General features: G+C 41.2%; 1 protein-coding gene across 1 annotated transcript in view; it reads left to right on the top strand.

The window, feature by feature from the left end:
- Positions 1–1,064: 1,064 nt before the first annotated feature.
- Positions 1,065–20,903, top strand: part of COPB2 (COPI coat complex subunit beta 2) — a 33,764-nt gene continuing 13,925 nt past the window's right edge. The window contains exons 1-8 of the mRNA XM_036877246.2: positions 1,065–1,218; positions 11,523–11,660; positions 15,641–15,727; positions 15,935–16,061; positions 16,901–17,049; positions 18,807–18,953; positions 19,778–19,877; positions 20,524–20,666. Of these exons, the coding sequence (XP_036733141.2) occupies positions 1,216–1,218; positions 11,523–11,660; positions 15,641–15,727; positions 15,935–16,061; positions 16,901–17,049; positions 18,807–18,953; positions 19,778–19,877; positions 20,524–20,666 (894 nt within the window). The 5' untranslated portion in view covers positions 1,065–1,215. The remainder of the gene's footprint in view (positions 1,219–11,522; positions 11,661–15,640; positions 15,728–15,934; positions 16,062–16,900; positions 17,050–18,806; positions 18,954–19,777; positions 19,878–20,523; positions 20,667–20,903) is intronic.

Raw genomic sequence — 20,903 nt, forward strand, 5'->3', positions numbered from 1 at the left:
ACACACACACACACACACACACACACACACACACACACACACACACACACACACACACACACACACACACACACACACACACACACACACACACACACACACACACACATTTTTTGCCTTTCTGAAAATACAGAGATCTAAAAAAGTCAAGCCTTCTCTCAGGCCAAAGGTACACGTTAATTTGTAACAAGAGGGTAAGTTTTATTTGGCCTATGGTGTTTAAAAAATAATAAAAGCAGGAACGTTAGAGCGTGGTAGTAGGCCAACGCTCTCCCGTTATTTTGCAACCCCTATGGCACAGATCCTTACTACAGTACTTAGAAACGGCTTTGAGGTTATACTAATCTGAGGTTAAATCCTGACTCTACCACTGCCCAGGACACAATTTCTTTGAGCCTTTGTTTTCTCATCATTAAAATGGAGATAATTCAGATTTGATGTAACAATTTGAAAGTATGTCTGGCGCACAGCCGAATATAGATAAAACATCTGTTAAATGAATGAATAACAGTGGATGCCCAATAAAAAGTGAACGCATGGTGTGGGTGGTTCCATCTCCTGGGCAGCTCCAGAACTGAAGGCTCTTCGCCTCCTTCCGACCTCAGGGGCCTGAAGTTTGGCCGGGAGTCTGGCCCACACCTTCGCAACCTCAGCCAGTACCTAGACCAGGTCCTGCAGAGAACTCTCTGGGACTTGGTCTCCAGTCCATCAGAGTACTGTGGGCGTAGAGCCTTCCTTCGCCTCTCTTCTCTTCTATCTCCTCAGAGCCAGTCCGGTGAGGCCCCACAGCTCTTCCAGCCTCTGCGACACAACTCCACTACTGGGGAGCTTCCCCCGCCGTTAGCGTTCCGCGGGGTTTAAGCATTTCCTTTTTCTCATCTTTTTTATCTCTCGTTTTTCCTGGTTCTGGTCCACGCTCAGCAGCCCCAGACCATTGCCCTTGGCAGCCAAGGCCACGTCCTGCCTTCTCAAGCAGCCTCCGATCAGCTCCTGACTGACACGCCACGTTGCCTGGGAAACTGGGAGAGGAGGGATGAGAAACGTCAGTCCTGCGCCAGACTTGCGCAGGCTCCTGGGCCTTGGTGTCTGTTATCGCGAGATTCGCCTCCCGGAAGTTCCACGTCAGTCAGTCGGCCGGTCTGCGGGTCAGTGGGTGTCTCACGGACTTCGTCGCGGGCAGCTGGTGAGGGCGCCAGACCTCTGACCGACGGAGCCATGGTAGGTACAGAGCCCGCAGGAGGGAGCGGAGCTCCTTCATCTGAGACCATTTCTTGGGGCTCCTGGACTGGGGGCCGCGGTAGTGGCCTGCGCTCTAGCTGAGGCCGCCGCCTCAGGCCTTGCTGGGTCCCGGTCCAGTTTGACCTCGGTGAGGAAGGAGGCAGCGGGGCCCAGGAGTCAGGGCAGTTTGGGGAAACAATACCTGGAAATGAGGAGTCCCTGACTCCTCCGGTGCTTCTGGCGTTTGCCAGAGCTCCTGCAGTCTGCAGTGGGGGTCTGCGGTGTAGGGAAATATAAGAAACCGAAAACTAACTCTGTAGAAGGTTTTAGCAAAACAGCATCATTGTCCCTTAAAACGGTTAACAACTGGTTTTACACTCATGCTGAACTTACTTCTGGACTGAGAAAGAGAAGCCAAGAAACAAAGAAAATAATGTGTATATGGAGTCAGAAGTGGAATTTCAAATGCTTTGTGATCCCATCTTAGATTTCTAGGAAAAAAGAAGGGTTAGGGAGTTTATAAAACTGGAGTGCTTCTCTGCAATTGCAAATAAGGTAGCTGGTAAACTTTTGATAGAACTTTTTTATTCTCACCCTCAAAAATATTCTAAAATATATTTGTGCCAGAGTGTTATAAGAAAATAAGAAGGAAAAAAAATAGTGTGAATATCCTTTCTGAAAAAATGTAAGAAAGTATTGTATACTTAAACATTTTCCTGCCTTTTTTTTACTTGTTATGACGCACAGGTACAAAGATTTTGGAGCTTAAACACCATAGGAATTAATAAATCCAAGTTTCTCACGTGGCAGTTAAAAAAAATTAAAATTAAGTTTGTACAAAGCTAATTGTGGCAGAGTTGGAATGACAAGAGTTTGGTTACTTGGGGAAACTGGTGGAAATTACAGATACTCCTAGAAAAATGCTTACAGAAATGCACTAGTGTTGCATAAAATTTCTTCGGGTTCACTCACAAATATCACCCCTCCCCAAGCTTCCTCCATGGATCCTGGATCCCCAGGTTAAGAACTGGTGAACAAGACCTCAAGTCTCTTATACCACCACCTATTACTAAGGACCTGCTCTGGTGTGGAGTCTGCAGTGATTTCAGTGATGGACATTTTTGAAAAAGGCCCATGATATGCCTAATTTAGTTTTCTTTTGCAATCTTTACATCTAAGAGTGTATTTTTATATTTCCTTCATTTTTTTAACACATTTAAAATCTTTCAGCTACAAAATGTGAATTTACGTGTTCTCATTTACCATTGAGTATTTACTGTACATGCACTTTGTCCAACATTAACCCACTAATTCTCACAACAGCTGGGAGAGTGAGTTATAAATGATGTTCTTGGAGTGGTTACGGTAGGCACTCTTGGCCATCTGTATGTATCCTTTGGAAGAATGTCTATTCAGAAACTGCCCATTTTTTAACTAGATTTTTTTTTTTTTTGCTACTGAGTTGTATGAGTTCTTATATATTTTGGATGTTAGCCCCATAACTGATACATAATTTGCAAATATTCTCTCCCGTTTGATAGGTTGCCTTTTCGTTCTGTTGATGGTGTCCTTTGCTGTGCAGAAGCTTTTCAGTGTGGTGTAGTCCCAGTTACTTAATTTTTGCTTTTGTTGCCTTTGCCTTTGGTGTTAACTCCAAAAAAATCATTGCCAAGACCAATGTCAAGGAGCTTACCACCTGTTTTCTTCTGGGTGTTTTGTGATTTCAAGTCTTGCATACAGATCTTTAATCCATCTTAAGTTAATTTTTTTATGTGTTAAGATAGTGATCCAGTTTCATCCTTTTGCATGTGGCTGTCCAGTTTTCCCAACACCATATATTGAAGAGACTGTTCTTTCCCCATTGTACATTCTTGGCTCCTTTGTCATAAATTCATTGACTGTCTATGCAGGGATTTATTTCTGGTTTCTCTATTCTGTTCCATTAATCTGTGTGTGTGTGCCAGTGCAATACTGTTTTGATTAGTACTATAGTTTAGGGTTACTAAGACTTAATGAGTACTAGTTAGAATATTTTCTGATATGACACTAATGACATGGTAAAAAATTGTGATTTAGTAGATACATTTATTTACTGCATAGTCTGTGTATCAGGGGTTCTCAAAGTGCGATCCATGATCTCCTAGGAGTCCCCCATACTTTTTCAGGAGGGCCACAAATTAAAACTGTTTTCTTAATAGTAAGACACTGTTGGCCATTTTCACTATGTTGATATTTTCACTGATGGTGTAAGAGTAATGGAAGGTGTAACTCCTGGCACAGTGTTAACCAAATTGTACTAATAGTACATTCTTCATTGTCACATAATTTTTTTTTAAGCCATCTGCACTTAAAAAGTCACTGATGAAACAGAAAAAAGTATTCATTTTATGACATTTTGAACCTTGAGTATGCATCTTTAAATATTCTCTGTGATGAAATAGAAAGGCATAAAGCACTTATGTTGTATACCATTAAGTTTTACTTGAAACGATGACTGACAAACTGGTTGTTCAGACTTGATTATTTGGCAGGCGTTTTCTAAAAACTTTAAGAATTTAGACCCTTCCCCTCCCCTGGCCTACACCCTCTCCCCTCCCCCGCGGGCGTCCGGAGGGCCGGAGCCGCCCCAGCTGAGCACAGCTGGGCCCCCTGTTTCCTGCGGGAGCCTTTTGAGCACCAACACTCTCCTCGGCCCAACTGAGCGGCCGACCGCCCAGAAAAATGGAGAGAGATGAGGCCTTCAGTGTTGTTGGAAAAGCCTTAAGAAGCCTAGCTTGAGCTGGTCCTTGTGTCTTGTGCATGCTGGCTAGCAGGGAGTGATAACAGGAAATGAGTGTCCAAATAGTGGTTCATCTTCACCCAGCCCCTCCTGACAGAGAGCCTGGTCCATTCCAGAGCAGTAAGAACCCTTACTTCCAACTCTCCTTCAAAGAACATGGCCAGGTCGAGTTTTACAGGTGTTTATCAGAGGAAATGATACAGAGGAGATGGGAGAATATGCCAGCGTCCCAGTCATTACAAATAAATCGAGGATCCTGGGCCCACCCAAACCTGCTCCACCCGATCCCAAGGGAGGCTCGGCAGCCCGTTTTAAACAAGCCCTCCAGGAGACTGCTGCCTGCTGCAGAATCACCAAATGAGGCCAAGAGTGCAGTGGGGAAAAAAATATATAGCACTTGGAGAATTGTATTAAAATGTATGCTTTTTAATTGATCAAAACATTATTAAACAGCCTCCACGACAGATTCTCTGATGATTATGATAAACAGGGAGAAATCAGCAACTTTCTCACCTTACAGGGGACCAAAACCCATAAAATGAGTGAAAGAATAGGTTCCCTCACACCAAAGTCTTCATTGTGTTTTTACGTTCTTTTTTCATTAAATTGCACCTGAGTTGCTTTTGGCAAAGATTCCCTGCACCCTTACATATACAAAACTGGAAATTATTACAAATCATTCGTGCTGAGATAAAAAGCAATCACTGCCCAAACTCTATTTTTCTCCCTTTTTGGTAATGACAGTATCCTAAAATTCACATGAAATGTATCAAGAGCTTGTTATGCTAATGAATACTCATTACATCTGCATGGAGCAATTCCGAATTACTTCTCTAGAACTTATTTGCCTATATAAATTACATGTATATGTCCGACATGAGCTAATTGCTTTAGCAGTGACCTTGGGAAGCCTTATTTCCTTCATGGCAAACATCTGATTACTGCTTTCCTGCTGAACCAAAAGGGCTCTGCTTAAAGAACATTCCCTGATCACTCAGGACCGTGCACCATCCATGCTGGGGGCCGCACGCAGCTGGGCTCCACTCATGCAGTCACCATGGGTTCTGCTAACCTATACACAACAACAGAATCATATATGAGAATTAAATTTATTTCCAAACAGATTTAATTCAAAATAGCTCTAATCATCATAAGACAGCAGCAACTTATTCCTTTTTTCATTCAACAGGTAGGCATTTAGCACCTGCACTGGGTTTTTTAATCCTGAACAAATCTCTCCTCGTCCTTGCCACTGCACATGCCCCAAAGCAGATGGGACCACAGAACTCATCCAAGGCAGGGTGGCAAGTCTTACAGAAAGAGTTCTGCCAGTATACAGCAGAAATACCCAGAGGAGTCAGGAAAATGATAATTAAGCTGAATCCTAAAGGTTGAATGGAAGTTGGCTAGGAAAAGAGGAGGGAAAAGAGTGGTCAAGGCAGAGGGAATTGCACATTTAAGAGCAAAAGAGACTGTGTTGAGGTCTAAGAATTAAGAAAGGACGGTAATAGGCCGATAAGGCAGACAAGGCCTTGTCTGAAGGCTATTGTAAGCCAAGTTCAGTTTACTGGATTTTATCTTCCAGGTCATTAAAGGGCTGTCTCTGAAATATTTTAACCAAGAGAGCATATCTGCATATTACAAAAAATCACACACACAAAAAAACTTATTAGCCAGTGCCTGATGGTGTATGTTGCTTGTAATAAAATTAGAGCTTTCAAGTTAAAATTAGAATTTTAGAAAACTTCTACCAATCACTGAACTTGATAGATTTCTAGTGCTTAAAGATTTATCAGTTGAGATAAATGGTGATATTTGAAAGGAAGGGAGCGACACAGCAGCAATTCACCGGAGAATTCCGCTTTATTAGGGAAAGGTGCTGGGTTATATAGGAAGGGGCATGGGGTGATTGTGGTGTCACTTCTACGGGGCTGGTGGCTATTGGCTAGGTGCTGGAATTAGGGGGGCGAGGGGTGATTGGGGTTCAGATGGTGCCGGCGGGAACTGAGGACCCGGAAGAGAAGCAGGAATTTCGCCATCTTATGGGTGGGGGCCCTTCATTCCCCCCTTTCTCCTCTATGGGGTTGTGGACGTTGCTTTCTCTCTGACTGCTTCCTGCTGAACGGGGGCGGGAAGGGAGTGAGGGCTTGAGGACTGGGAGGAAAGGGTTGATAGGACTCCCCACAGTAAGGACGAGTAGATGTGGACTTCTTCAGGTTGGAAATCAGTGAAGGTTCCCTGTAACCATAAGTCGAGGACTTGTTGATTCTAATGGTGCCAAGAGGATACGGGTGCCAGAAGCCAGGCGTCTGCAGCCATTGTTTCCAGGAACAGTTTCCAGCGGAGAGAGGGGTCCATCTCAGCGTGTGGTGAGGAGGTTACGTGAGGGTGAGGGATCTTCTGTGGCTAAAAGCTGGTAGTTCCTGAGTAAAAGCTGGTTGAAAGTTTGATTAGAGATTTTACCGACTTGGGATTTGATAAACTTTACTATACAAGGTAAGAAGAGACAGGTGAGAAGAATGATTATTATAGGGCCTGCAATGGGCCACAGCCAGGTGAGGAAGGGGTTTGTTAGTATTGAAGAGAATGGGTTGGAGGAGTAATACTGTGGGTACCGGGAGTTACCCATGTAGTGAATGACGCAAGACCAGTAGGGACATCTCCGTAGGTGTCTGGCCATCGCCTGCAACAGGCTTGTTTTTGGTCATAGAGGAAGCAGAGGTAGGGAGAATAAAGGTAGCTGCTAGTGAACACTTCAGTGGAGGGAGGAAAGTGGAGGTATAAAGGCTTGGAGCAGCCTTTCAGAGGGCAGTCTGATGTGGCAATGAGGGCAGTAATTTTTGTTTGATGCTGTGTGTAAGTCTGTCTGACTTTGAATCGCCATACAAAGGCTGGGGTGGCGGGGAAGACAATAGGAATGAGGAAAAAAAGCGAGAGAGAGCGAGGGAGCAGTAAAGGAGGAAAAAGTCATGATTCGGGTATGGATGGCAAAGGGGGTGAACGGGATTTTGGAGGAAAGAGGACAGTAAGGTCAGGAGTCTGGAGGGAGGGAGAGTCTGTAAACTTTTGTAGGTTAAGAGATCCTTTAGGTGATGTGGGGACAGAATGGTAAGGGGCGCCCCGAATGTCAGTTTATGAGCTTCCTTCTGCAAGAGCTGTCCAGCGGCTAATGCCCATAGGCAGGGGGCCTATCCCCGAACTGTGGGGTCTAATTGCTTGGAAAGATAAGCTACTGGGGCAAAGGATGGGCTATAATATTGGCCTAGGACTCCTAGAGCTTGACTGGACCTCTCATGAATGTATAATGAGAAGGGCTTCAACAAATCAGGAAGATGGAGAGCTGGGGCTTCCACAAGGGCTCGACGGAGCTTAATGAAGGAGTGTCAGGGTGAGGAAGATAATGGTTCTTCAGGAGGGCCTTTGCTGAGGTCGTATAGGGGTCTTGCCAACAGGGAGAAGTTAGGGATCCACGCTCTAAAATACCCAGCCAGGCCTAGAAAGGAAAGGATTTCTGTCTTGGTTTTGGGAACGGGCAGGTCAGAGAGGAGCCGTTTTCTGTCTAAGGTAATGGACTTTTTTTGTTGAGATAGAAGAAATCTGAGGTAAGTGACAGAAGGGGAAGAGATTTGAGCTTTGACAGGGGATACCCGGTAACCTCTGGAAGCTAGAAGGTTAAGTAGGGAGGCAGTGTCAAGTTGAGACTGTTCCCACGAGGGACTGCAGAGTAGAAGATCGTCCACGTATTGTAATAAGGTGGACTCGGAAGCCTTGTGGCAAAACTGTCCAAGTGAGTTGTTCAGAATGTCTTGTGTATGGGTCCGTCCAGGTGAAGGCGAAAAAATCTTGGGAGGAGGGGTCCAGAGGGATAGAAAAAAAAAATGCGTCCTTGAGATCTAGAACTGAGAAGTGGGAGGCCGAGGCAGGGATCTGCGATAAAAGGGTATATGGATTTGGGACTAAGGGATGGATAGGGACGATGGCCATGTTGATGAGGCGAAGGTCTTGGACGAGGCAGAAAGATCTGTTGGTTTTTTTAACAGCTAATATAGGGGTATTAAACGGGGAGTGAGGTGGGTCTGAGGTAATTTTTGTTTAAAAGATCTTGAATGATGGGTTGGAGGCCTATGAGGGCTGAAGTGGTTAGGGGGTATTGGGCCTGACAGATATACTGAGAGGGGTCACGTAATTTGATAGAGGCAGGAGGACATAGAGCCACGGAGGGGCTTGTAATGTCCCAAACTTCGGGATTTACAGGGTGTATGAGGGTGGAACTGGAGCTTTCATTGGGTAGAGGGGGGTCGTCGGCTATGAGGACCATTAGAAAGGGAGTACTGGGGGCTGTGAGAGTGGATATAGTTATGGAAACATGGAGGAGAGAAAGGATGTCCCATCCTAGTAAGGGGATGGGACACTGGGGCATAACCAGGAAGGAGTGGGAGAAAGGTATGGGATTGTCTTGGATTGTGCAAAAAAGGGTGGGGGGGGGTTTAATGGGAAAATCTGTTTACCTCCTACCCCGACTATAGGAGTAATGGCAGGCGTGGTAGGGCCCTGGTATTCTTGCAAGACTGAGAAGGTGGCTCCTGTATCTAGGAGGAAGGAGATGGGGCGACCGTCTATTACTGAAGTAACCCTGGGCTCCTGTTTGGTGATGGAAATGGTCGGGCGAGAAGCCCCCGGGCCCCGTCAATCTTCTTCTGCCAGCCCCACTACGGAGGGCTTAGGATGGGGGTTGTTCGTCCAGCCTCCCCTTTGGGTGGCTGGGCAATCAGACCCCCAGTGGCCCTTTTTGTGGCATCTGGGGCATGGGGTGGTAGGAGTTCTGGGGTAGGGGCATGCCCTTGACCAATGTCCCTCTTTTCTGCACTTGAAACAAGCTCCTGGGGGGGGGTTGTTTGTAGAGGAGTGCCTAGATTGTGGTTTTATCAGCTGGGCCAACATTTGGAAATTGGCCTGATCAGCCATTTGTTTACGGCGTTCTTTCTCCTCCTCCCGGTTATGGAAGACTTTAAAGGCCACTGTTAGGATCTCAGTCTGTGGGGTAGCGGGGCCCTGTTCTAACTTTTTGAGTTTAGCTTTAATGTCGGGGTAGCTTTGAGCCAGGAAGTATGTCATAAGGACATGTCTCCCGTCAGGCGTTTCTGGGTCCAGGCTGGTAACTGTAATAGGGCTTGAGTGAGTCTGTCTAAGAACTCAGAGGGAGCTTTTGAAAACTGACTCCTTACGAGCTGCCCTTTTCAGACCTGCTATTAAGCAGCAGGCGAAGATATCTCGAGAGCGGAGACTCACGGCGGTTGGGGACTGAAGGGTTCTGGCTCAATATGTGGGGGAGAAACAGGTGATGGGGGCAAAGACAGAGGAGGCTCTTGGGACTTAGAGGGGGGCTGAAAGGCTCAGGCTTGATCTGCAGGGGGGTGAGATGGGGGAGGAGATGGTGGTGGAGGAAGGGGGAGGGGCTGTTGTAGGAGAGGAGGGGGAAGGGAGTGAACGGGAGGCTTCTGCGGGGGAGACGGCTTGCAGGCTAGGAGAACTTGGGGGGAGGCGGGGGAGGAGGCGGAAAGCTTCGATATAGGGAATCTCCTTCCATTTTTTCAGGTGCTGGCAGTAGTTAAAGAGATCGCGAGTGATGTTAGGATCAAGAGTTCCCCCTGCGGGCCATTGGTTGTGATTGTCTAGGGGGCATGTCGGCCAATCTTGGGAGCAGTATTTGCGGAGAAGCTTTGGTTTTAGATCAGGCGTCAGGGAGAGGGTGGCTAGATGCTTGAGCAGGCATTCAAGAGGTGAGCTTCCAGGGAGGGATGAGGAGGCTCCCATGGCTAAAGGACAGAGAAGGAGACAAACAGGGGGAGACGAACGGAGACCCTCGGACTGGGAGCAGAGCGCAAGGAGACAAAGGGCGTCCCCGATGATCCTTGGTGGTCTGCGGAAACTCGTATACGAGTCGGTTTCTTAGGAAGTGTGGGTCGTCACCCAGACTTCTCTAAGAAGGCAGAGTGCCGGAGTCCGAGGTACCTAGTACTAGGAGTTTTCGGCGGACGGAACGGAAGGAGGAGGGGGGGGAAAGGGAGCGTTCTCATCCGCAAAGGAGTCACCTCGTTTATGGCTGTTGGAGGGGGGCCTGAGGGTCCGCCGCAGCCGTGAAGGCCTGAGGCGGGGAGAGCTCCCTCCTCGTCCCCGAGCATCAGGGCCTTGCTGGACGATCACGGTCAATGGCGCTGCGATAGCTCGGGGAAGAGCGGCCCACTCCAGGGGAAAACTTACCCAAAGGCCAGAGAGGAGTGGTGAGTGTGAGGAGCCTGCGCCGGAAAAAGAGGACGAGGGCAAGCTGCTGCTGGTGTCGGGGGAAGACGGGGCCCAGTTGGGGTGTCCCATCTCCCGGGTTTCGGCACCAATGAAAGGAAAGGAGCGACACACAGCAGCAATTCACCGGAGAATTTGCTTTATTAGGGAAAGGTGCTGGGTTATATAGGAAGGGGCATGGGGTGATTGTGGTGTTCCTTCTACGGGGCTGGTGGCTATTGGCTAGGTGCTGGGGGTGGGAGTGGGGAGAGAGGTGATTGGGGTTCAGATGGTGCTGGCGGGAACCGAGGACCCGGAAGAGAAGCAGGAATTTTGCCATCTTATGGGTGGGGGCCCTTCAATATTAATGAATGTGACTTTTTGATGCTTATAATGAAATGTGGGACAGAAAACCAACATATTCCAAATGACCAGTGAGTGCATGACATTACAAAATGATGTGTAGTTGAAAGATCACTCAAAACACAGGGTAAAGCAATAGATTTTTATGTAACAAAGTATAAAGAGTTCATGTGATTTCTAAGTTTCACATTCCAGCTAGCCTTTAAGACAGTACCTGCTCGTCAAGTTTCTATGTGGTATCAAAGAATATCCACAGTTATTTGAGAAGAATTATTAAGATATTACTCTTTCCAAGTACATATTTTTGTGAGGCCAGGGTTTTTTCCCCCATGGACAACAATGAAAATAACGTAGCACAGCATATTGAAGGCCAAATCAGATAAGAGAAAACAGCTGTCTTCTATCAAGTCAGAATATGAAGAGTTTTGTAAAAACATTGCCAATCACTAAATTTCTCTTGAAAATGCAGTTATTTTTTGTAAAATTATGTTAGTTAATATGTAATGGTCTTTTGTTATTTGAAAATGAGTTAATACATAAATATTTTTAAGTTGTCTCAGTTTCAGTTTTTAACATGGTATCAAATAGATACAACCTACATGAACAAAAGCTGTTAGGGTCCTCAAAATTTTTTAAGAATGTAAAGGGATCCCAAGACCAAAATGTTTCACAAGTGCTATGATAAACTTAAAAATTTTTAATACTCATATTTGTATATGTGAGTGAAGAAAAAGGTGCATTAGACTTGAAACTGTGTATACTGTTTAGCAAAGTAAAACCTGAAAATTGTCTTGTAGGCCTGTTAATGCGCTGTTTTTAGTTAAGTCCTCACACGTTTTATTTGTCATAGCAATTTAATTTTTTTTTAAATGTTTCTCCTTAGCCTCTGCGACTGGATATCAAGAGAAAGCTAACTGCTCGATCTGATCGAGTTAAGAGTGTGGATTTGCATCCTACAGAACCATGGATGTTGGCAAGCCTTTACAATGGCAGTGTGTGTGTTTGGAATCATGAAACACAGGTAGGAATTTTTTTTTTTTTTGTATCATTAATCTACAGTTACATGAAGGACATTATGTTTACTAGGCTCCCCCCTTCACCAAGTCCCCCTCACATCCCCGTTCACAGTCACTGTCCATCAACATAGTAAGATGCTGTAAAATCACTACTTGTCACCAAGTTCACAATCACTGTCCTTCAACATAGTAAGATGCTGTAGAATCACTACTTGTCTTCTCTGTGTTGCACAGCCCTCCCCGTGCCCCCCCAACACTATACATGCTAATCGCAATGCCCCCTTTCTTTTCTTCCCGCCCTTATCCCTCCCTTCCCACCCGTCCTCCCCAGTCCCTTTCCCTTTGGTAACTATTAGTCCATTCTTGGGTTCTATGCTTCTGCTGCTGTTTTGTTCTTTCAGTTTTCTTTTGTTCTTATACTCCACATATGAGTGAAATCATTTGGTACTTGTCTTTCTCCACCTGGCTTATTTCACTGAGCATAATACCCTCTAGCTCCATCCATGTTGTTGCGAATGGTAGGATTTGTTTTTTTCTTAGGGCTGCGTAATATTCCATTGTGTATATGTACCACATCTTTATCCAATCATCTACTGATGGACACAGGTAGGAATTTTTAAGGACTTTATTAGAAATATTGTATTTGACTGTGTTTCTAATGAAAGAGAAAAAACCTAACAGTGCAGGCTGCTTTTTTAAAAAAAAAGACTGATACAATATTTTCAATAATGGGGAACTAACATTTATTAAGGGTATAGCTTGTGGAAGAAACTCTTCTGATCTCAGTATGTACAATATTACTTGTAAAATTTTCTTTATTGAAGTGTAGTTGTCATGAAATACTACATTGATTTCAGATGTACACAGTGAATTTGACAATTCTACATGTTACAAAATGCTTGCCATGATAAGTCTTTGCAGTCTTTCACCATACAAAGTTATTAAAATATTATTGACTGTCTCATCCCTGTGACTTACTTATTTTATATTTGGAAGGTTGTACCTTTTTATCCCCTTCACCTATTTCATCTGCCCCAATATTTAAACGTTAAATTCTGATGTAGGTAGTAATGGCTTTTCTTTGAAATTAAGGGAACCAATGTAATGTCACTTGCTCTAGATGAAGTATTTAATAGTACTTGATTTTCCTTTCAGTGAATATTCTAACAGATTTTTAATTTTACTTTTTCTTTGCCATGTGCTCAGTATAATGATATGCAGTAACTTTCAAGCAGCATACAACTTTCAGATAATATCAAAGAAATATTTGTAGTCAGCTTTTGATTACACATATGAGACTATGCATTTATAAATTATCTGCCTTAAATGCTTTTGTTCTCTTTCATTTTGAGTAAATAATGTGTCCTTCAGATTAATTTATCTCATATTTTCCAGTCTTTCTTGACCATCCTTAATCTTTTTCTTTGCAAGGACAGAACATATATTCAGCACTGTACCATACAGTTACAGTATGTGTCTACTTACACAGCAGTTATCCTCACTGTCCAAGGTTAAGTTCATAAAATCCAGATAAAATTCACATTTGAGGAATTTAAGAGGGCAAAAACAGGCTTAGGGAACCAAGGTCAGGAGTAAACCTAAAAATACCCTTATATCCTTACATCACAGTAATGACTGCATGGTAACCTACTACCCACCTGTGACATTTTATGCACATTAACACTTAGTTCTCCATTGTATCCCAGTGCCTATAACATTACCTGACACACAGTAGGCGCTCACTAGTTATTTGTTGAACTTAGGAATAATAAACATTCCATTTATCACTGTATTGCTAGTTCAGGATTTCTGGTCTCAGCAGTTTCAAATCTTGTGAATTCCTTTTGCCTTGATGCAGGTAATATGCAGCTAACTGCTTTTTAAAAAAAATCCCCCATCCAAATGTTTAAAACCTTTCTGATTTTGTGCTTAACAAATGTGTTGGTGTGTTTCCCTTCCCCCACCACACTTCCTAATTCTTCCAAGAGATCCCCTCTATCAGCTCCAACAAGCTATCTCTCAGCTCTGTCATTTCATTGTAGTGTGTTCTGAAGCCCAGGTGTACTTCCCTTATCTTTCTCTAGGCTTTACTGTAACATAACTCTGCTTTATCAGGGTCATCCACTTTGCCTTGTTTTTTCTCTTTTGTACCCTTCTGTGCCCTCTGGCAGGGTGTCGTCTTCTTCCCCTTTCATAATTCATCTCATTGGTAATTTCTTGTTAAATTTTCTTCTTACTTTCAAGAATGGAGGTTCTGTGAGGACAAGGGTTATCCTAATCTTATATTCCACTGTTGTTGATCCAGGTGCATACCTGATGGTCTCTTGGTAGGCAGGCAGTCTTTGTTGAGTAGTTGATCTACTTTTTAGTCTGTTTTTTTCCACACTCATTAACAGGGGCTACTTGCCACTTACATATAGGAAGAGCAAAATTCTTAAAAGAGACAAGGTTTTTGGAAATAAATTCAAATGTACTTGAATTTCAAATAAGGAAATATTATATCCTTTTTGAGGTAGTGGATACAATGGTTAAAAAATCAGTATGTTAAAAGTAATAACCATCCTGCTAATTAAATGATGTTGGCAAGCATTTTAACTATGTATAAAGTTCAGTTTACTTATCTAAAATGAAGGATTAAATCAAATTAGGTAAAATTGTGTATGAGACCTATAAGATACCATACAAGTGTTGGTCATTATTTTCTTAACTTACATTGAGTGTTTGTATCTTGAGTATATAGTATGTACTCCTTTTTTAGATTGTTTAGCTTCTAGAGTGCAGAGACTATTTCTTATGTCATTTGTATGAGCCACAGCACTTAACGTGGACATGAACCACGTCAGTCTGTTTTGCGGCCACTTTATTTTTACTGCTCAGCAGATCCCTCCATTTGTTGGATCTTCATGCACTTTCATGAAGTTGTCATATTCTGTCTGCTCTCAGTGTTTTATATCACAGTCAACTGGTAGTGGTTGTACAGGTTGGAGCTGATGTCCCCATTTATTGTTTTTATCTGAAGAATCTTTGAAGTCTGGCTTGGCAAGCCAGAGTAGGCTCAACAGTTCTTATAAACTAGTACCCATTCTTTTATTTTATTTATTGCACATGGTTATGTAAGATTGTGCTGTTTTCATTAATCTCTGGTACGAAAAGAAAAGATTGAAAAATGATAGTTTAATTTTCAGAATTTTAAAGAATAAGACATCAAAATGGGAGGACAAAGAGATGCATTTACCCCTGTTCTTCCTAGGATGGTCTTTTAGTTTTCTACCTTTATCTTATGTATATTATTCCATTCTGAGCAGCTTGAAGAGACATTTAAATCGCTGTTTTCTTATACTTCACTCTAAAGATGTAAATAGCATTTGTATGGAAGCATATTGCTGAAGTGTCCAAAAAAAAATTGTATCTTGTTTGAATTTGTTTATGAGTTTAATTTTAAAAAGAAGAAATAAAGAGTTAATTCAACAAATACTTATTACACAATAGTTGCTAGCTACTGTTCTAGGCTCTGGGAATATAGTGGTGAACAAGATGCTTGCCTTCAAGGAGGTTAGCAGGAAAGATTGACATTAAACACAGAATTATGAGGGTGCTGCATTATCAGAGTACAAGGTTCTTTGGATGGGTTTTCAGGCAAAAGGAATAAGAGTAAAGGTAAGTCAGTCTGACAGTAGCCAAAGAAGGGAAGGGCTGGCATAAAGAGGTCTGGAATTCCACCCTGTGGACATTTCCTTTTTTTAAAGAATATTTTATAAATATTTTAATTCTGAATCTGTTAAAGGAAAGTTGACTGATGGTTTTGTTTCTTGTTTGTTTTCTTTCTTTTTCATTTCTTTTTCATTTGACTGTTGAGCTTTTGTATTTTAACCTGAGAATATTTTTCAATTAAAAAGTGATCTAGATAACTGGATATTTTAAATATAACAATGAATTTTTCAGTAATTTTCTCATTCAAAGTGTATATTCTTGTTAAATTTTAAAGACACTGGTGAAAACATTTGAAGTGTGTGATCTTCCTGTTCGAGCTGCAAAGTTTGTTGCAAGAAAGAATTGGGTTGTAACAGGAGCGGTAAGTAATTATATGAATTTCTAATTCCTTCAGTTCAGTTTCTGAATTGGTCAGTGATTATGTAAATGAGTTGTACAGTTTTGATTCTTGATTTATTTTGTTAATTAGTGTAATTTTTGAAGTATGAACTTATACCCTGAGCCTGTAATATTTTTTGTGCCATTTACTTCACAGTAGTAATGATGGTTTTACATTTTTCCTTTCCAGGATGATATGCAGATTAGAGTGTTCAATTACAATACTCTGGAGAGAGTTCATATGTTTGAAGCACACTCAGACTACATTCGCTGTATTGCTGTTCATCCAACCCAGCCTTTCATTCTAACCAGCAGCGGTAAGAAAAAAATCCTTTTGGTCATGGGTATCTCTTTGAGTAATTCATTTTCATTCAGTGAGATGTGTAATTTTTTACTGCTGTTACAAGTTGAGTTTAATTCCCAGCAGTTTTTAAAGTATTTAAATCCACTAAGAGGCTATCGGTGTTGCTTACTTGTGTATTTTAATGAAGTATCAACTCTACATAGGATTTGTATAGCAATTGCTCCAATTCCTGTCAAGGAAGACCTGAAGGTCTAGATGGTTAAACATCTGCTGAACAGAAAGCTAATTTACATGCTTATGGGAGAGTTTTTGGCAGATTGCTATGTACCCTAGTTTCATCTTTATATTCAGACAGGTTTGTTCCTTTGTATTATGATTAAACAGTACATAATTTGGTGGGCAATTAAAACAAGGTGCACTGAATTGGTAATAGCTCTTTGAGACATATTTAAGGTAAAAATTGAAAAGTAATCCAAAACTTTCTTTTTTAACCAGTCTTGTATTAAATGCTTATTCCCTAAGTAGTCATTGCCATCATTATTTGGTCCTACTTAGTCTCTAATCAAACGTGTTACTTTTGTCATTCTTGAAAGCCCACTGAGTCTTAAATTTTTCCAAGAAATTTTTGTATTATTATTAATTTCTCTGTTTTATCTCCACTGTTCTGTAGAGCTTATTTTTAGAATAAAGATTTTGAAAAATCCACTCAGTTCTGATTCTGTTTCTTTTTAAGTCGTGGAATCTATGATTTGTATTAGATTTGCTGCTTTAAAAGGCACAAAGACTCCACATCTTGGTTCTGAATGAAAGAAATAGAAATCGTAACTAACTTGAGACCCTCTTTTGTCTTAGATGACATGCTTATTAAACTCTGGGACTGGGATAAAAAATGGTCCTGCTCACAAGTGTTTGAAGGACACACCCATTATGTTATGCAGATCGTGATCAACCCCAAAGATAACAATCAGTTTGCCAGCGCATCTCTGGACAGGACCATCAAGGTAGTGTGTCCACTATTTGTGTCATTTATGACTGTTGGTGAAATATAGTTGTTCTAGGTATTTTACTACTGACTGCTGAGAAAGTTACTCCCGTCTTAGAAGTTTCTCTCAAAGCTCATTTTAAAGTCAAAAGAGGCCTTCTCATTTTGATCCAGAAGGGTATGTTCTATTTAGAAAAACATTTTGGGAACTCAGTGTTCTTAAAGTGTTTTTCCATGTGGAAGCAATATATGTATGATAAGACTCTTAAACCTCTGCAAACCCTTAATAAGAAAAATGCCAGTATCTTCTCTAGGTTACTCTTTCCTCCCCTTTTAGCATATTATTGACCTCTCTGATTATTACTGTTTTATATTTACATTTCATTAGCCTCCATTCTCTTTTTCTTAGTCCATTTCTCCATATGGAGTCAGTTTATCTTTCTAAAACATGGATTTCATGTTGTCAGTTCCCAGTCTACGGATAGTGTTCAAATGCCTTAGTGTGGAATACAAGTGTTTTGAAGACTATCCTCAGCTAATATTCTGAGACATCTGTAACCCTGTAACTATAACCCACCATTCTGTAGAGATGCTGTGAATGTTCCCTCTGCCTGCAGTACTCTTTATTCTCCCTTTTTGATTTATTTTCCTTGAGAATTCCTCATTTTTCCAGGCTAAGCACAATTATTTACTCTGAGAAGCTCTCTTCAGACATCCATTCACCTCTACACAGACACAGTCATGCTCATCCCATTCCTTCCATTGCTTTTTGCCTCTGTTATGGCTTTCACGTTGAATAGTAATTAATGGGTCTTAGGAACTATCCCCTGAAATGTTGGTGTTTGGAGAAGGAACTGTGTGTGACCCCCCCTGCCCCAAGCAGACACTCACTAGCAAACTTGCTTTTATATTAGATACTTAATATTGTATAAGTGTACTTGTATTCCTTTTCCATTACAATATGTAAAATATCTGTGCACAGATTTAAAATTATATATTGCATTAACTTCTGCTTACACGTGTATGCTAACATCTGTGTAACATTTTAACCTATGTAAAATGTTATATGCTATTTGTCTGACAGTTTAATTCAATGTTGTACGTCTAGGGCTTTGACCTTTTACCCTTTCATTGGATTGTTCTTACATTTGACTTAGGTTCGAAACTTTGAAATTAGTTTTACTTCACTAAGAAAGAAAACTTTCTTTACTAAATTAGGTATATCTTGAGAACAAGAATGATCTTATCTTTGGCTCTAGTAAAGTTTGTTTTATACAGTAAGTGACAAACATTTGTTTACACATTTTTATATTCCCCATGTAGTGGGAGGCCTCAGGAAATATTTGTAAAGATAAAGCTTAATGCCAGTAGTGTGGTAATGTTTGGCTAATTTTTCCCTTTTAATACATCTCACTAAATCCACTCATGATAGCTTTTTATTCAATCCCTCATACAGTTATTTTCTACCCTTAAAGTAGTGTTTCTCAAAATGTAGCCTGTAGACCACCTGGGGTATCTATTTAAAAAAATCTACATTCCTGGGCTTCATTATAGAGCCACTGAATCATGATCTCCAGGGATAAAGCGTAAAAACTGGGATTTTCAGAGAATGCTATAGTAATTCTGCCCCCTAGAAATTCAAGTAAAGTGAGAAAGAACAAAAACAAATGAAGAAAACGAATGTTCTTTAGCTTCTCTCTCCTGGGCTTTGGCACTGGATGTGTGTCAGAAGTTTGGGGGATCCACCTTCTGAAGAGGTGCTGTTGTTCCCTGAAGGTGTGGCAGCTGGGCTCCTCCTCCCCAAACTTCACTCTGGAGGGACATGAGAAAGGTGTGAATTGCATTGACTACTACAGTGGTGGCGACAAACCGTACCTCATTTCAGGTGCAGACGACCGTCTTGTTAAAATATGGGACTACCAGGTAAAGTTCTTCCATAACCTTACTTGCCATATGTTAGACACGCTTCTCACTGTTTCATACAGAACAGTTAAAACTTGGGTTGTTGAACTCTGTTCATGGCATAATAATTTAGGGCTTCAGTATTTCAACCTAAACTGTGGTCCCAGAATCCTCCATTAAAATAAAAGCAAATGCCTATCAAGGTTTTAAAAATGAAATGCTACGTGTTGTTTTCATTTAATGGTAGACATTAGGAATTTCAACATTTTGATTTAAATGAATTGTTACACCCTCTAGTATCCTCATTGGCAGACTTTGTTTATATTTGAAAACTAGCAGATCATGAAATAGCCATGGTACAACCATTTTGCCACATAGACCCTTGTAAATCACTTATGAACTCTTGTTACTGTGCTTTCTTTCTCTAAGATTTTAAGTTTCTGGTTTTTTTGTTTCTCACATCAAAATTTCCACAGGCAGTTAATAACGAGGCCTAGAAAACCAGTCCTAACTTAGAAATATATTCAAGTTCATGTTTCAATACAGAATAAAAATATTAAAGACCTTAGCCTAGAAATGGGGGGAAAAATAGATGAAAAACCAGATCTTGGGGCAAGGAGTATATATCTGTGCTTTCTTCTTTAAATATGATACTTACAATTACATTTGCCTGTATATCAAATAATGAAATATGAACACAACAAAATAATTCTATTTCAAAAATTTCTGTATTGAATGCTATTTAGATCATCATAACCACTATCATTTATAACGTATCTATGCAGTGGGAAAATTAAGGGTGAGCTACTTCTTTTTCACTAATAAAAATGTTTTCTTGATTACAGAACAAAACATGTGTACAGACACTGGAGGGACATGCCCAAAATGTGTCCTGTGCCAGTTTTCATCCTGAGTTGCCAATTATCATCACAGGTTCAGAAGATGGTAAGTGAGAAATGCATGTTAATTCCTTTGCTTATAATTACTAAGTGGATGTATAAGCCAAGTAGGGCACTGCATTGTAAAGGAAGGTTTCCAAGGATTTTGATAATTTTACTGGAGTAGAATACTTGAGCTATAAAAGAGTAAAGGGATATTGTCAGCAGCATCATCATTCTAATGTGTTTTGACTCTATTACTTAAAGAAGAAGACACTCAGAAGTCTGAGTAAAAACTGAAAAAGCCTGTGCTTTGGAGTCTAAAAGCATGGGGTCAGATTCAGGCTCTGCCACTTTATGGCTGTGTGATTTGGGCAAAATATGAAATCGGAGCAGACATATTTACTTCAGGATTATAGTGAAAGGATGAGAAGAAATCATGTGAATAAAGCATCTGGTACATAATAGGCACTGTACCCAGGAAAACCTGTCATTATTTTACATTTAAAATCAAATTTCTTAGTTTTAGTTTCTTACAAGTTTTCTATTTATTTATGTTGTTTTATAAAATCATGTATAGACTGTAAGTCAAAAAATTAAGCTGCCAGGAAGTGTTCTCTGAATAAGGACTTCCATATGGTTGGTTCTCTTGACAGAGTTCATGGATAGATGTTCACATCAAAAGGGAGTATAATTCATATTCTTCTTTTTAGGAACGGTGCGTATTTGGCATTCAAGTACCTATCGCCTTGAGAGCACACTGAATTACGGAATGGAGAGGGTGTGGTGTGTAGCTAGTCTGAGAGGGTCCAACAATGTTGCTTTGGGCTACGATGAAGGGAGCATCATTGTTAAGGTAATCTCCAGTTCTGCTCTCTTTCCAAATAAATGGACATAGGGCAAGCAGTTTTCCTTACATTTTAGTACAGTCATCTTCTAAGTTAACAGATTTATTAAATTGGCCCTTCTTTTATTAAGCACAAGATATTAAGTGCTGGAAATCTGAAGTGGAAGAAAGAAGCCCTCTGTTAAATGAAAATGTTTATTTTGTTGTGATTTTCTCTGTTCTATTCATTGCTAAGAGCCATTTGTC

The sequence above is a fragment of the Manis pentadactyla genome, chromosome 1 (assembly GCF_030020395.1).
Source record: "Manis pentadactyla isolate mManPen7 chromosome 1, mManPen7.hap1, whole genome shotgun sequence".
Classification (NCBI taxonomy): domain Eukaryota; kingdom Metazoa; phylum Chordata; class Mammalia; order Pholidota; family Manidae; genus Manis; species Manis pentadactyla.